At 44.8% G+C, this 17,130-nt stretch overlaps 1 protein-coding gene across 2 annotated transcripts in view; it reads right to left on the reverse strand.

Moving 5' to 3' along the window:
- CCNY (cyclin Y) overlaps positions 1–17,130 on the reverse strand; it is a 122,026-nt gene that overhangs the window by 9,157 nt on the left and 95,739 nt on the right. For both annotated transcript variants that reach the window (XM_082385650.1, XM_082385651.1), the window contains exons 3-7: positions 15,730–15,764; positions 10,479–10,579; positions 4,706–4,741; positions 1,434–1,491; positions 1,221–1,340 (exon numbers count right to left, since the gene is read on the reverse strand). In XM_082385650.1, the coding sequence (XP_082241776.1) occupies positions 1,221–1,340; positions 1,434–1,491; positions 4,706–4,741; positions 10,479–10,579; positions 15,730–15,764 (350 nt within the window). The remainder of the gene's footprint in view (positions 1–1,220; positions 1,341–1,433; positions 1,492–4,705; positions 4,742–10,478; positions 10,580–15,729; positions 15,765–17,130) is intronic.

The following is a 17,130-nucleotide window of genomic DNA, read 5'->3' on the forward strand; positions in this document are numbered from 1 at the left end:
ACTTTACATGTTCTCAATGTCTCTGCAGAAACTGTGTCCTCCACAGGACACTAACCTTCTCCTTCAGGCTAATAAATCCAAACTCTAAGGCACTACGGGGCACGGTCAGGTCACAGTTTTCTTAGGAATGGAAGGTAAAAAAACCCCACCGCATTCCATCTGCAGGAGCTTCAAAATAAATCTTTCATCATGGCGTGGATTTTAGTACTAATCTTATCCACGGTGTCATCTGATTTTCTTACACTTCCCTCCCCTTTATCACAATCTCCCTTCATTAAAATGTCAACCCTGCTGCCCGAGGTGTGTTTTGTAAGGACGTGACATCCTTTGGAGGAACAAAGCTGAGCAATAAATACGCTTCTCAATCATGACCTAAGGACCTCTCATCACTCCAGATCACTGAGGAAGACTTGCTGAGTGTCTGTTAGCCTATCAGGCGGAAAGTTCCATGAGAGAAGAAGTGAACAAACAAACAGGGTACTGTCCCATCAGCCGAGAGTACAGGGCTCTTCGTGTGGCAGAGACACAGAGGGTCCCGTACACCGTCACACACCAATCTCTTCTCAGGAACTGCAGGGATGACTTTCTGGTCCCTCGGGGCAGCCCGTGCACTGGCAGAGCTGACTTCTTATCTGAGTTGCACACAATGTCAGTGACAAAAGGTCAGTGACAATGGGCTATACTGTCAAATCTATTTCCCAAATGAGATCTGACCTAAAGAGTCCGTCCCTAAGGTTTTCAGAGTCTAAGTAAGGTTACAGATTTTTATCTCGAGTCTTAAAGTGCAGATTTGTGCCCATGCTGTCTCTGAGTATCTTACAGACATATATTTATACGAAAATCACAAGAGAAGGCAGCAACTACAGCAGTCCTTCCGATGTACGAATTTATCACATCTGATCAATGGTATTAAACCTCTGTAGGGAACCAACACCAGAAACCTGGACATTAATGAGGAGGCCCTGGTCCTTCTCAGGCCCTTGGGCCCCGTGCTTCACTTACCTGCACACAGCATTTCAGCTTTCCTGATTCTGAGTGTGATCTGACAATGGGCTTTAGGTGGGCACTGTGGAGCAGACCACGCGCCCTCTTTTAGGAGATCCCGTCGCTACCCTCCCAGATAAAAGACAACCCTGAAGTGGTGCTGTGCTTCCCAGGTCCGTGATGGACATTCCTGCCTGCGCCCCACTCCACGACCGCGTCACCCTGCGGGCACTCACCAGGGTGACAATGGCACATTCCGCAGTCAGCTGAGCAGCACTGAACAGTGTCCGAACAAACCGGTAAATCTGCTTCTGCTCTGGGTTGTGTTTGTCATAATCTGGTGGCACTTCGGATTTCTGGGAAAGGAGAGATTCTCAATGACTGGCCGCCCAACAAGAACAACAGAGACACGACTGGACAACACCCTGAGACCCGGGGGGGAGGGTTACCGAAAGAGGGTGAAGGTTCTCATCGAAAATATCCAAGAGCATCCTTCCATCTGGGTCCCTGGTGGGAGGTGGGGGGGAAATAACAGAAAACGGAGTTTACCTTCTGTAAGAATGAGTGCCAGTCAAAAGGAAACAAAAATATATTTTGATTCAGCTGTTATTTCAAGAAACAGAGGCAGTGCTAACTGTTAAGAGATGCTACTGATTATTCATGAATTCTAATTTGTTTTTCTTGGGGACAATACCTAATCATTTTTGAATAGTCCAAGAAATAAAGGTTATGAATCACATTTAGTTTAATTAACTTAAGTGAAAATCTAGATTTTCATTTCCTGAGTTTTCAAATGAACCACATCTAAATTTCTTTAACCTCTTGTTTCTGAGCAAAGGCTGACAGATCTGTTTAAACCATCCTTACGTTGTGGTCGATAAGAAAGAAGTCTGAGGGTAAGAATGAACACTCATAGTGTGTCCTGGAGATGAGTTTGAAAGTTTCACAGCATGCAACTTAACCACTTCGCTAACGAGGAGTTTCATGATTGTATATTGAAAAACAAGAGGGGACACGTAGAAAAGTGTAACTGGTTGTTACCGAGCCGGTAACTGCACAGACCCATTTAAAGTGGCAGCGTTCACTGTGAGCTCAGCGGGGCCGCTGGGCTCTGGGGGGTCGTCCACACTCCACTAGTGATGGCTCTACCTCCATCTGTTTTATGTCATTTGAGTTCTGTCTAAAATTTTTTCTTTAAAAACCAAATTTGGAAACCACTGCTTTGGTTAACAGCACACAGTTTTCCAATGTCAACTAGGCTTGCAAATATCAGAAGGCTGCAGATCTGTCCCTGACACGCACGCCCCGTGGCAAACACTACAGTTTCTGTTCTATGAACTTACTGTCTGCATAAAAATAAAAGTGAAGGAAAGAGCTTGGCAGGACAGCTCAATTTTCATCCCTGTCTTTGCACAGTAGGAACTGTTTTTAAAGCTCTGGGCATTCATACCTGTGCTGCTTTTCACTAGCCTGCAGGACAGACAGCAAAGATTTAGATGAACCCGAATAAAAGCAAGGCTCAAGCAGTCAGGACTGGAGAGTGGGGTCTGAAAACATAAAGTGCACCTGGCGCTGAGGAATCGCGATCCCCCTCCTGCTAACCGCCTCTGCCAGGTACTCAGGGAGGAAGGTGAGGGACGCCCCCAACTGCTCAGGCTCTTCAGCCCCGTTCACTTCTCCTGAGGAGTGAGAGCCCCTGAAACACCATTCAGCACTCTCGGGAAACTTTCACCACAAGTAATTTTAAAAATCAAAATGTAGGTTCAGAAATATAAATAAGGATTCAGAATTTAGGCTAAAATGACTCCTCTGAGAAGTGGATTTTGCTTTCACTTCCATTAAAAGCTATGAATCTCAGCACCGTCTCTATCAAAGCTAAGGGATCTATCACCAGCCCATGAGGCTGGGTCGGTATGACTTATCAAAGAGGGAGTCTGCAGACACCTCTTCTCAAGACACTTTCAAGCTACAATCTGTAAATTAATCATGCTTGTTTTCACAGGCTGACTTTTCAGTTGGACTCTCTCCACTTCCTCTCGGCCCAATTTATCACCATTAACCCAGCAGAGCATATCATTTAAAGTCTCAGTGGTACATTGCTTGGGTTCAATTTCCAATTCCCCACTTTACTAGTTGTGTAATCTCAGTCAAATTATTTAAAATCTCTCTATGCCTCAGTTTCTTTATCTGTAAAATGGAGATAATGTCAGAATCACTTCATGGAGCTGTTATAAAAAATTAAATGAGATAAGGCATGCAAAGAGCTGACCAGGGCGGCCAGAGTAAGCATTTAATGAAGTTGGGTCTTATTATTAATGGCTGTGGCTACAGATTAGCTTTGAGGCCCACAGAGTCTAAGAACTGAGAAATTGGAGACGCTAATGCGAAACTGATTTGAGAATACATCTGAGTTTCACCAATGGCATTACATTGCTAGTTAAGACCTAAGTGTTTAAAAAGTGTGAACTACTATCATAGAAATAAGCAGCAAGACAAATCTACACTCTCACTAAGTTATTCTGGTCAAGGTTCGAAGTTCCAGTATCCTACATTTTTTAAGTTCGTAAATCCAAACTTCTCAAGCACCATAATGAACCACGAATCACAGTTACACTACAGAGAAAGGTCATTACAGAGAATACCTTTCCAGGTGTTTGCTTCCAATGGCTGTGTTTTCCCATAACCTGTCCATCACAAGCTCTGTCATCTACCCTCCGCTTCACTTCTTGTCACAACTCTCCCTTGTCCCCTTCGTAAAACAGACTGCAGGGCTGTGGCCCCCACTGCGGAGACCCATGCTAGCCAGAAGGTGACCTTGCTGGTTCCCGGAACTGTTACTACACTCATATAACACATGTAAATGTCACATCAATCAGTGAAACAGGACTGCAACGAGAGTGGATTTGTTCTCATGAAAACAAAGAAGGATGCTTTGTAAAGACCCAATAAAAGGAAATCACTAAAAACAAGTTTGCTGTAGATCAGGTGTGGTCAAAACCTAAAAGATTCTACACTCATTGTTTAGCAAATGTCACAAGTTTTCTCGCTATTGATTACAAAAACAAACAAAAAATACACACAAAACAGGTGCGGCTTATAAAGGGACAGCACTTTAGTAATCAATGCCCCAGGCTCAAAGCAGAAGCCTCGATGCTGCATAAAACTGGCAGATGAGTGTACTTTTACATGTTTTATGTTGAATTAAAATGCTTAAGGTAAATTTTTAAATGATTCTTCTATGAGTCCCTGTTTTAACTGACTTTTAAAATTAACTGAACTATCTCCAGACTTCTATCAGAGAGAGAATTTCCACTACATTAAAATAGTTTATGACTAAATTTACGACAAAACTTTTCCTACTGAATTGAAACTATAAACTAAACATTTTTTCATGTTAAAGCTGCACACAGAAAACTGTTAAAATATTTTATAACAGACAGAATGTTTACGCAACTTATACAGAAAATAAAGTCAAGAGGAGGCTGAACATTGTCAAGAAACTTTGTTCTGTTTTGCTGGCTTCATTTGGCTTCCTCTGACTCAGAAGCAGTTCAGCACTTACCTAGGAAGTATGGGTAAATTGTACTAACTTTAGAGATTCTATGAAAATGAGATAAGAATATAAAACTCAAAGGCTGAGGCAACTAGAACGTAATAGGAAAAACATAACAGTAGATGATGTGTGATGTTTTTAGCACAAAATTAATCAAAATCCACCTACCTGTTTTTGATGTGGTAATATATTGCGAGAGCTACACTGTAAAATAAAATGCAGGAGTTCAGTGTTTCATAAGCACATTCAAGATGTTATATATTATCTGGCATCAGTCTGACCATAAATATTTAAAATTTAAGTAAAAGTAAAATGACCCATCTGAACAGCCCCATTTAATTCAGAATGCTGATTAAGAAAATGCATTCTTCAAAGTAAATCAATCAGGTACTTATTCTGAGCAATTATTAAATCTTTTCCAGAAACACCAAAACTTCAAGTGATACTCGGAAACAAATTTCTCTTTCTATCTGAAATCTTAAGTTTTCCTCACTTTAAAATATAGGCACTATGTAAAAAATAGGTGGTGAAATTAAACACCTCTAGAAGTCTCCAACTCAGCACCTGCTATTTAGAAAATCAGTGGTTTCTTTATCACTACCAGCAAAATGTGAATATTACCCACAGGAGTTTGCCATTTTATCTTTTCAATCAATAACCTCTTGGAAATCTGCCTAATTTATTCATTCATTTGCTGAAATGGTAGTGTAACTCTTATTTGTAATACCTTAAAATTTTATTTTACATTTTAAAAGATCTGAATTTAATGAAGACATTCCTATCCCCTGAATTTTCTTCAAATAATGATTTTCTGATTATGAAATGTGTTATATTCAGATGGAAGAAATTTTTGGAAAATAAAAAAAGTATACAGAAAAATAATTCCTCTGCCCAAAGATTATTACTATCAGCTTAAGATATAGAGGTATTTATTCGTATCTACCTAAAGCAAACAGGTTTGCATCCCACTTTTACCCTCATTAACATTTTTCTTACCATTAAAATGTTATTCAAAAACATGACTTTAAATGGCTGACTATATTCCATTACACTGTTGAATAATTTATTAACCATCCCCCTACTATTGAACATTTAAATATTTTTGCAATTATGATTAACACCATAATGAATATACCCACAGATAAATATTTGTGTGACCTATGACTATATTATTTCCATAAGAAAACATCCTGTACTTGGAATTACTTGCTCTAAGGTCATTAATAACTGTGAGGCTCCCCACACATACATCCCAGTATCTTTGCAGAAAAGCGGTACCAGTGTACTTCCCCACCAGTGTCTGTCTCACCTCCCCTTCACCAACACTCACCTTGAATGTTTTGGAAAAATGTTCTCCAACTGGATAGGTTAAAAATTGTAACCGTTTTCAATCTGAGTTTCTTTGATCGCCTATCAAGTTGGCAGGGTTATTCGTGTTGACTGCCCAATTTTTTTAAATTATTTCCTCTTTTCCAACCTGTCTAGATCCTTCCACAATTTTTGTTTTACTTTAAAATGTATTGAGGAGGCCAAAATTTATTTCTTAAGCTTCTAAGAACACAGCTAACGGGCTGCATCAGATTGTGTTCTCAGAGCACAGAAAGTGGCATCCAGGGCACCAACATGGAGGTAGAGGGCTGGGTCCCAGACACCTCAGCTCACTCGGCAGCGGCGGCACTCACTTAGAGACCTGGGCATGCACGCTGGACTCCAGTAGCTCAGATGTTCACCCACGACTGAACATGACAATAGCTCATCTCACTCTATCAAAAGAAAGCATCTCCTTCTAAATCTCTCTTTCCAGATCTATTAATTCAAATGATTTCAGCTAAGTGTTAAGAGGATCCCTGAGCAAATGTAATATATTCTCTTCCTCCTAACATCTTGAAAAGCATCTAAGCTGATGAAGGAATTGTAAGTGGGGTGAAGGGACGTCAGAAGTTTAACAAATAATGGTACAGTTTTCAAAGTGCCTTCACGTACCTTAAAAGCCCCGAAATGGGAAATAATAAATGTTACTGATTCTATTTGATAAATGAGAAAATTCAGGTAGAGACACTATAGATGTCGGGATTTCTAACTTGTATCGTGGTTTTATGCCCTTTCATTCTATAGTGTTGCCTCTGGAAAAAAGGAAGAAATTACTGTTTTACTCATTTAACAGTCCTGCTATGATGATTAAATTGAATGTTTCATATGATTGGGTTTGGTATAGTGATTACTTTAATTGCTTTGATTGATTGAGAAAAATATGGTCCCTGCTTCCCCTGTGAGGGAGCACGTCACAGGAAAAACACCACTGACTGCACTGAAGTCAGACCAGCTGGGTTTAAAACCTGGCTCCTTCATCAATTAGAGTTTATCCACCTCTCAGAGCCTTCAATTCCTCATCTAAAAAATTACAACAATTCAACCCACATCACAGAGTGGTTATTACAATCAAATGAAGTGTATAAAAGCATAATCTCAAATATAAAGTTCTAAAGCAAAAGTTATTATTATTATTGTTGTTGCCCTATGAATAATTCCACCTCAAGAGGTCTTCCGGCTTCTGTAGATGGAGTGAAGGTCTTTGGGGCCCCAAGGTTACTGTCTCCCAGATCTCCAGAGCTGAAAGCAAGCTTGGACGTTATCATGACTCAGGCCTCCATAAAACACAGTGCCAGTCTGTAGGCCAATGTCCACTCAAGATCATACCCCGGAAAGTGAGAAAACCAAGCTGAGGATGCCCGTGTGGGCCCAGCTCCACAGGCCGGTTCAGTCGGCCCCTGTGAAAGAAGTGACTGCCGGGGGCAAAGGACAGTCAGCTGAAAACAGAATCAATCCCAGGCTTCAGGCTTCACTCCAAATGCCCAGCTTCGGAGGCCTGCTTAGTCTGCCACGTCCTCAGAAAACGGTGAGGTCACCCAGGACAGGCTGACCAGAGGGTTAGCTCAACTGCCCTTGCTGCAGAGCCAGGAGGGAAGGGGAGCTGGGAATGAAGAAATGCTATTTTCTTGATCAGGAAAACAAAACATGTTTCTGACCGCGGGCACTACCCTTGCTGTACTTCTTACCTAGAGCTAAGTCAGAGGTGCCGGGTTCTGGCGGGTGTACGAAGCTGCTCTCGACCCTCAGGCCCGGGGCCGTGGTTGGTGTGCGCAGCTGCGAACGGCCCTCCCCGCCCTCCCCCCGTCCTCTGAGCACCACCCCTGTGCTCACACAGGATTCACGGCCTGGGTCGGTTACAGGGGCACGGCGTGGGTGGCAAACTCTAAATTCATACCACAGCTATTGGCCTTCACGGGAACGATGGGAAAATCAAGTTCTCAGAGAAGATATTATGCCTGTGAAAAAAATGAGCACAGAATTGTGCCCAAATGTGTCGCACTGCTGCTGCTTCTCTTTGACAGAGCCGCTCTCAACCCTCCACCCATTCCTGAACTAGAATCTGTAAATGTTTGTTCCTTTTGGCAATCCCCAATTTACAGAAGGGTTTTCTTTTCTTTTTCTTTTTTTTTAATATGAATTTTATTTCAGAGTACTTTTGAACTCCTGGATTTCCATTTGGTTCTTTTGTAACCTTTCCCGCCGCCCCCACGCCCCCCCCCCCCCCCGGCCACATCGTGTGGCTTGCAGGATCTGTTCCACAACCAGGGACTGAACCTGGGCCACAGCAGTGAAAGCCTGGAATCCTAACCACTAGGCCACCAGGGAACTCCCCAGAAGGGTTTTCTTCTAAAATCAGCTTAGAAAGCTATTGTTAGAACCCGGAGCATTTTCTCAAAGGTCCTACATGGTTATCAGGAGTCGAGTTCAGCCCACGAATGCTCACTCTGCCCACAGGAAGCTGAACTACTGATTAATGAGTTTGTATCAATTTTAACGTCTTGGGGCAGGAGGTCACAAGGGCCTTGGCAGGTGTAGGTTACGATTTTAGAATAGGAGGGCATTCAGACTTCCAGTCTCCCTGCCCTTCGTGACATTTGTTCCCCGCGTGCTGTCAAAGGCCCTGGCTGAAGTTACCCAGGCCAGCTAACACCTCAAAATGACCAGAACCAGGTCACGTGTGACATACAGGAATTTACAAGGAAAGATTCTGATGGTATTGCTACAACTAGGGTCCACCCTACCCAGCTCCCAGGTCCAAAATGTACGTTTTTTAAAAAGGCACATTTTAAAACAAATAAGCGACTGACTGAAGGCATCTCCAATCCGGGTGGTGTGGAGACGCGTCCTCTGGACCAGGGACGCCACAGCGTCCACACTGGACGCCCCCTCTCGGCACTCAGCCATCGTCACTGGCCCAGCTGTCCAGCTTCTTTTCCTCCCGGTATTAACCACAGGTTAAGCTTTCAAGGGAACTCGAAGGCAGTTGTCCACTGACACCAGGGGTTCTCGGCCTTGGCCACCTATGAGAATCTCCCAGAGAGGTTGACATTCCAGATCCTGGATCTTCGGGGCCAGACGTCACGCCTCAGTGGGGCTCTAAGCCCTCGGGGGCCTTGCGGGTGTGGCGAGCTGGAACCACTGATTCACAGACCACATTTGTGACTGCGGAGCTTGCACTCCCAGACTCCACATTGAAATATCAAGTTGTCACCCAGATCTCCTACTGGGCCCCGGAGTGTCTGCGTCACAACCAACGGCAGTGTGAAGTCATCCCCAGGTGAAGCGCTGAGCAACGGAGTCCGAGCCCCTGGAAACCCAGAGCTCCCGCCCGTCCTGGAGGGAGGGTCCCAGGCCCCAGGGAGGCGGGGCTCTAGGGCTCGAGCGGGTGCCAAGTGCCAGGTCTCCAGGCTCCTGCTTCCCGCCCTAGCACCTCCCAGACCCCGGCGCAGAGCCCAGCCCCAGGGTGGGGCAGCTCAGCCAAGGGCAGGGAGGTGGAGCGAGGGCACATGTGGGCTCCCAGCCGTGAGCACCCACTGTGGGGTGATGCCCACCGGTCCCTCAACCACCAACGGAAGGAGGGAAGAAGCTACGTTCCCGTTTAGATCTTAGAAACAAGCAACCCATCAGGGAGAAGGCGGCCTCCCTCTAGGCGGGCCCACCTCCCACCTTCTGCCTGGAGGGGGCACCGTCCCCACTGCTTGGCAGGCCTGACTGCCATGTGTGGGCACACGCAGAACAGGGCTCTGAGGCCTGGAAGCCTGGCCCACTGGAACACAAGAAGGCTTCTTATTTAGAAACGCAAACGCTCACCGCACATGCTAACGTGGACTGCTGTTAAATGTGGACTCTTCTTAAATGAGTACAGAGGCAAAATATCCCAGTTTTTTTCATAGCTGAGCCAAAGGCCACAGACCCCAGCACCTCTATCAAGGCTTTCTACCACAATGCTAGTGGGAACATTTCAGGAAAAACCAGCATTCCGTCCCTCCCACCTTCCCCTTGAAAATAAGAGAACTGAAGCCCCAAAGGGAAAAGATTTTATCCAAAGACCGCCCCCCACTTTCCTCCTTTAAGCCCCATTTTACAGTAAGAGACCAGAGCGAAGGGGCTCACCCCACCCTCCCTGCTGGGGGGACAGCCAAGGTCAGAACCCCACTCTCCATGCTCCAGGCAAATACACTTCCATGGTGCCAGGGCTGCTTCCTACTGCAGCCCCACGTCAAAGTGGGACCCATTACATTTTGAAGGTAAAATACTAGCAGACTTAAAGCCAGGATGGCTTCAATAAGAAGTGGGAAGGTGGAAAGTATGCACAAAAATCAAAAATATGCTTTAACCTACATTTAAAATCACTGAAGAATTTGGCCTTTTTATGTAAATGGTAATATACACAAATATTTTGAACACCCCACATTTTAACTCCCAAAATCACTTTTTAAAAAGACTTCTTGAATAGTCAGTGGCCTCCCCCTGCCCAGTCTTACCACTCCCAGACCCCACAACCAACCAGTTAGCCATCAGGTTAAGGAACAGAAAAGACATTCAGTTAAGAAAAAATGTGTATACCCACCATTTAATTGTATACTTGAGGTTTGGTTGACTGACTGTGCTATCATCTAGGAAAATAGTCGAGCAGGAGCTGTATTTCCTTGCTATTTGTCCTGGAGGATGCTAAAAAACAATGGCAACAAGACAAGGACAATTAAACAGGGCTCAAAATTCTTCCAAGGAACATCATCCCCTTCACCTTGAGACCAGCCTATAGAGGAGAAGTGTCTTGGCAAGAAATGTTAACAATACCAGCAAGAACAGTATACAAACCCACTTTCTTCCTACAATGAAATTCCATGTTCTTCCACAAAGAAAAGGCACCACCACCACTCCTGGCCCCCAACCTCCATCAGAACAGTACACTCTCGCAATCGAGCATCAAAGCGTGTTGCAGCAGAGTCCGTAAAATCACTGAGAAACAAGAAGTATGCGCTCATCACACCAATGAAAGCCCCTGCTGAAGGCGGCATCCTGGTTTGAGGCACCAGGATCAAGACAAGAGTCCACTGCACCCATTTTCTCTATTCTTGGGATACAGTCGATTTGGGGACCCTGGAAAATGCAGCCAATGTTCATTTAGAATCTCCTAATCTTGAATTTCAGGAGGTGAAGATAAAAATAGGTGAAAGTAATCCGATGATTTTGAAAATACTACCAATGTATAAGCTTCAAGGTAGGGTGCCTGTGCAGTCTCATGCCTGGTTCTTTCACAGCTACATAAATTTTGAGCTCTTTGGAAAACTTTAGAACTAAGAACTACTTCTGAAATATACTGTTAAAGAACACAGAATTTAAATTACACTTGTATGACATCTAATTGAATAGTAAGTAGATTTTTGGCAATTATGTGGGCAATATGATTAGTAGACATCAATCTGGATAATTCTAGCTCAAAGCATGTTAGAAAAAAAAAAATAAAATCATCCAAACAAGTCTCCACTTGCCTGGTGCTATGTTGACAACCTAAGTGTCATCTTCAGCAACCAAAAAAAATAATTCCTTAAGGATAACAACACTGCCTGCCTCACCTGCCCAACCCCAACGAAGCCCTCAGTATCCATGGTTTATGAACATGAAGGGAGCTTTAAAGCCCATCAGAGACCAAATGCCCTGTTCGATACTTTTAACATTTACTTCTTATTTAATAAGGTTTCCTGGGACTTCCCTGGCGGTGCAGTGGTTAAGAATCCGTCTGCCAATGCAGGGGACACGGGTTCGAGCCCTGGTCCGGGAAGATCCCACATACCGTGGAGCAACTAAGCCCGTGTGCCACAACTACTGACTGGGGCTGCGCTCTAGAGCCTGCGAGCCACAACTACTGAGCCCACGAGCCACAACTACTGAAGCCTGCGCGCCTAGAGCCCGTGCTCCGCAACTAGAGAAGCCACTGCAATGAGAAGCCTGTGCACCGCAAGGAAGAGTAGCCCCCGCTCACCGCAACTAGAGAAAACCCGCGTGCAGCAACGAAGACCCAACGCAGCCAAAAATAAATTAAAAAAAAAAAAAAAAAAAGAGCAAATCTCCCAAAGAGGCAAAAGCAAGGTTTACAGTTTTTAAAATTTCAGTTCTTGGATCACACTCACTTCATTCCTTGACTTCTATGGCTTAATACTCATGAAAAAACTATATCCATACTTAAAACACCGGAAAGACTTTCATCAGTTTTGCTATTGAACTTGGAAAAGTATACAGAATTTACCTATAAATCCAATGAGCAATAATAATAACATCAACATAGTCAGCTGTTGTTGCTAAAATCAGTTTGCAGATCACCTTCCGTTCAGTCTACCATGTGAACAGGTAGACAGGAGTCATTCTACGAGATCGGAGAACTAATACGTCAAGGCTTTTTCAAGGCCCCCCATTTATCAGGTGGTAGATCTAGGGCTTGAACAAAATTCTTTTGGCTCCAAGTCCAGCTAACAATGTGACTCTTGCTTAACTGATAAATAACACTCTCTAGTTACTTTATTCCTTCACAAAGTTTTTACAGCTATCACCTGTCTCAATATTAATACAAATACTGTGATTGTTTTGCTGAGGGTAAGGGAGGCTGGCCATTCAACCCCTGATTCATTCTGTTTTAATATCGGTTTTTTTTCCCTTTAACTTAGAATGATCAATTCACTTTAGGCATGCTGTCGTCAAGGGGAGGAGGATGTCATAGAAAAATTAGGCCAAAGCAAAAGGCATGAGTTTCCCCTAAGTTTCAGGAGGCTGATTCCGGACTCCCAGCCACCTACAATGCCACCCACAATTTATAATCAGAGACTTTCACATTTTAATTAAAAGATTCATTAATTAGCTAACCAAAACGTCAGCACATTTTAAACTACAAACTTTAAATAAGGCCCTTTACACAAGCCTTTCTAAAATACCTAAGCGTCTCTATTGTAATGTATTAAATTTTCCTATAACTGTTGATCTAATTACATCTAAAACATAGTTGCTGATTAGAATATTAATCTTTATAATTTGCCCTAGCTCAGCTTACTGTTAAAAGTCCCCCAAGGGGTTTATCCTCAAATGGTTTCAGGCTTTAAAATCTATAATAATTCTTTTAGAAGCAGCCTCCCTTTACTTTTTAAGTCTCTCTCAGCAAATTCACAGCCAGGGAAAGGCCCCCTCTTTTCCAGCCAGGGGTTCCTTCTCTACTGCCCCCTCCCTGGAGACTGTTCCCAAAGTCAGCTCCTTTTACTTGCTAACATGTGTTGCTGGCTAACATGTGTTTCTGGAGCCAGAAACCCTTGTTTCTCTCCACCTGGTGGAAGTTATTTCCCTGCCATGATCATCTTCCCTCACCTCTCCTTAAATGGCTTACCTATGGCCACTGCTTTTTATCAAATAGCAGCCTCTTTGTAGATTATCTTAGCAACATGTACTAAGCAGGTTCTTCAGACACTTAAAGGAGAAATTAAAGAAACAACATCCCTCACGATAAAGCAGATAAAAACCAAGAAGGTTTTATAAATAAGGGCAAAGAATAACGGTCATTCCAGAGTTCAACAAGAAATTAAATTACAAATTTTAGTTGGGGCCCAAATTCAGAAAAGAGTGTTCCCTCTGACTTCAGATAAATCAGCTGACCAGCTTCTGTCCAGGTGGGGCTTGGCGGGACCATCTGAGAAGCACAGAGGACGAGGGCCGGGAGGGCAGCGCTGGAGCCAGTCCCCTGGGCCCAGTGCTGGCTCCACCGCTCATCTGGCTGATGCTTTGTGCCTCACTTTCCTCATCTGGAAAATGGGAGTGATAAATAGTACCTCCCGGGCGTGGTTATCAAGTACACTAAACCAATTAGAACAGAGCCTGGCACAAACATGGCAAAACACTCAACAGGCTGTACTGATTATTACTATTGCTACTTATCTTTTCTCTACTGCTCTAACTTATGACACCCAAGTGTCTCAAAACCTAAAAAGCACAGCTGGTTTATTAGCCTAATTGAAGCCGCAGGTAATTTCACTCAAATTCTATTTCAGTTGGTTGCAACGGCACATTCCAATGGCTCTTCCTGGCGTGGGCAGAGCTGAAATGCTACTCTGTAATGTGGTCTGCAGGGTCATGCTGCTACCCGGTCATCTGTTACATAAGGCAGCACAGAGATTCTTTTATAGGAATAAGCACACCTGAGCACATTCCAGCAACTGCGTGCTTCTGCTTTTTGTGTCGGGAGGTGAGAGGGTTCACAGGGGAGAGAGCACACTCTTGAGTCAGGATGCACAGCGTGGGGCAGGTCACCAGGACTGTGCACACCGCAAAGCGTGAGGTCAGCGACAGCATGTGAGACAAGACGTGCAGACTGGCACGAGGAGGGCACGGCTCTGCCCACGAGCCACCCTCAGAACCGCCTCTCCCTCCAGCCCACTTTAAAGCGGCTGCAGTGACCGGCAGAGGTGGTCTCCGCCCCACCCTTCCCCTCGTCTGCAGACTCCTCAGCAGACCTGCTAACGAGGGGGGAAGTGTTCCAGTGCACCCAGCAGGCGAAGAAATGGGAGTGAGGGTTTACAGAAGGAGTTCTTCAAATCTCTCAACGCTCTATGTCCAGGTTTATACAGCAAGGGCATGGTAATTTTCAGCATATTTTCCTTAAGACATAGCTTGTAATTTCACAGATGCTTAACACTGATGCTTCAAAACTTGAGAGGGCCAGGGAAGAGGCCATTGCTTTAAGAATCTGATAAAAACTACAGACTTTCTCTTTGACCCGTAGAACACGGTTCACGCACACATACACTGGCATTGCCCACGAAGGCATCACCAGTCTCCTATGGGCCGAGCGTGGAGCCCCGTGAGTGCAAGGGCCTGGCTATGAATTTCTTTCCAACTGCATTTTGTCCAGATTTGCAAAGGGCAAAAAAGACAATATTATGGCTTTAAGTCTGTTTAGCACAAAGCTTCAGTGCCAAGTACTTCAAGATCTACAAATACTTAAATGCAGACAGTCTAGAAATCCTGAGAAAACCCCCTGAGAAGTCAAATACTTCAATCTTGTTTTCGATATGAGAATCGATAGCACGCTTATTTGGTAACGCGCCTACTTCATCAAGGGGCAGAAGTCTACAGGGCAAGGAGGCTGTGGCTGTTACTCTCCTGGTGGCCGGGCACCACAGTCCTGGGGGCTCAGGTTAGGGTTGCCACGGGGCAGGGGTGGAAGGAGGCCGGCTGTACCCGCTGCTCAAGGAAGAAAGGTCAAGTATCTCTGACGCCTAGCCAGCAGGCCAGGGAGATGCTGCTCAGAAGGGCCAAAAGACTAGAGCTGGATTTTTTAAAAATTAAAGTGTTGTCAAATTTATCCTTTCTTAGAGCGTCGAAAGAACATGCAGACTCCACTGGACCTACAAACAATGAGGGAGAGGAAAGAGTGTGTGGAGGCAGACAGCCTCGTGGAAAACAACTGTATGCTCATTCAAATGGGACTGAGTTAGGAGAGCAAGCGAGTCTCCTGGGGGAGCGGGCAGGAGGGAAGGATTAGAAATGTAGAAGAAGTGCTCCCGTGGACCGGTGTGGGGTCTGCTGCCGTATCGTCCGCACACGTCTTCCCAGAACGGCAGCTGTCTGGGGCTTCTGGACAAACACTGGCCCCGGGGACAGAGGCCAAGCCGTGCTCGTCCAGTCACAGACCCCACAGAGCACGAGTGCACTGCAGCGTTCTTCACATTCTTCCAGGTGCGAACAAGATTCACGGAGCATTTCCCCATCACAGACACAGTATGGCAGCTCTCTGCACTGGACAGTCATCATGAAGAACACAGGGAAACAGCTCCACTTACATGGTTAATGAAGAGACTCTTGCGTTTTTCTCTCACTGTGAAAACAAAAGATGCAACAGAAATGTTACTCGCCTGCGTGCCAACCCCTTGCAGGCTGTTGAGGACGGGCCTCTGTGTCAAGGTCCCACCCTTCCACCAACCAACGTGCCCAGATGCTCAACTTACTACGTAAGAAATGCAACCTGCACAAATGCAGATCTGACCTCGGCTAGCTAACAGAGCAAAACCTAAACCCACTGACAACATGGCACCCAACAAAATCACTGCAGCCATAGTTAACTGAGGGGTAACAGCTTTCTAAGAACTAAATAAAGTAGTAACTAGTAAATCTCATAAAAGTTGCATGCATCCACTAACTTAAGATGATCAACAGATAACAGGACTATTTATTTCTAACCCAACCAGACCCATAAACGTCCATACTATTTGGGTGAAATATGATAACAACAATACCCGTAACAGCATTAAAATACAGGACAGTGTAGGTCGGAAGCATTATTGGTCATGGAATCCAATTCATCTCCGTGCTGGTGCTGGGGAGGAAAACCGGCTTCTGCGGAGGCCGCCCAGAGCATCCTGCTGCCTCAGGGAGGCTGATCAACCTCACAACAAAAACAGCGCCCCTTCTGAAAGGCTGTTCTCACACTGCTGTCTGCGAGGTGTGGTTTGCACCCAGCCTTCCGTACCCCAGATCCCAGTGTTTCCCAAAATGGGGGCCCCTCAGCCCCAAAGAGGTAGAAGGGGGACAGGGAACCCAGAGGAGCTTTTTGACAACGTAGTAACATTGAGTTTTGCGTTTTCTTTCCTGAAGACTTACTTTTAAGAATATATACTAATCAATCAACACAGGTAATGAGCAGGTCACTGGAGAGGACAGAGATATATTTAAATCAAAAGAGAAGCTAGGAACACTAGTTGAGAGGAAAAGGGCAGGTGGGGCTCTTTCATTCAACATGGATTTGAGTTCCTCGCCTGTGCCTGGCAAGGAGATGAGGCCCACTGCTGCTCTAGAGGGGGCATGAATGCTGGTGCTTCCCCACGCTCCCGAGCGCTTCGGGTTAGACCAGGCGCCTCCAAATGACAAGAGCAGTGGGTACAAGTGACAGTCATTCACATGGCTGGTAAAGCCTTTCAGGTGTACTTCCCAGAAACTCGAAAGTGAGGAGCTCCTACAACCAGGTGAGAAACTCTTTGGCAAATAAGTGGACTCCAATTCCTTACTGTCAACAAAACTGAAGACTGAACTGCAGCTAACAGGAATCATTTGGGATGATAAATCCCTTGGAGTTTTTTGACATACAAACCAAGTAGAGTAGAAAGAACTTAGTGATTAACAAAACTCCTTCCATCCCCATCTATCGATGTGTATAAACAAAGCTCTTCAGCACTTACACATCCATA

Source organism: Balaenoptera borealis (genome assembly GCF_965194805.1).
Source record: "Balaenoptera borealis genome assembly, chromosome: 3".
In the NCBI taxonomy this organism is placed as follows: domain Eukaryota; kingdom Metazoa; phylum Chordata; class Mammalia; order Artiodactyla; family Balaenopteridae; genus Balaenoptera; species Balaenoptera borealis.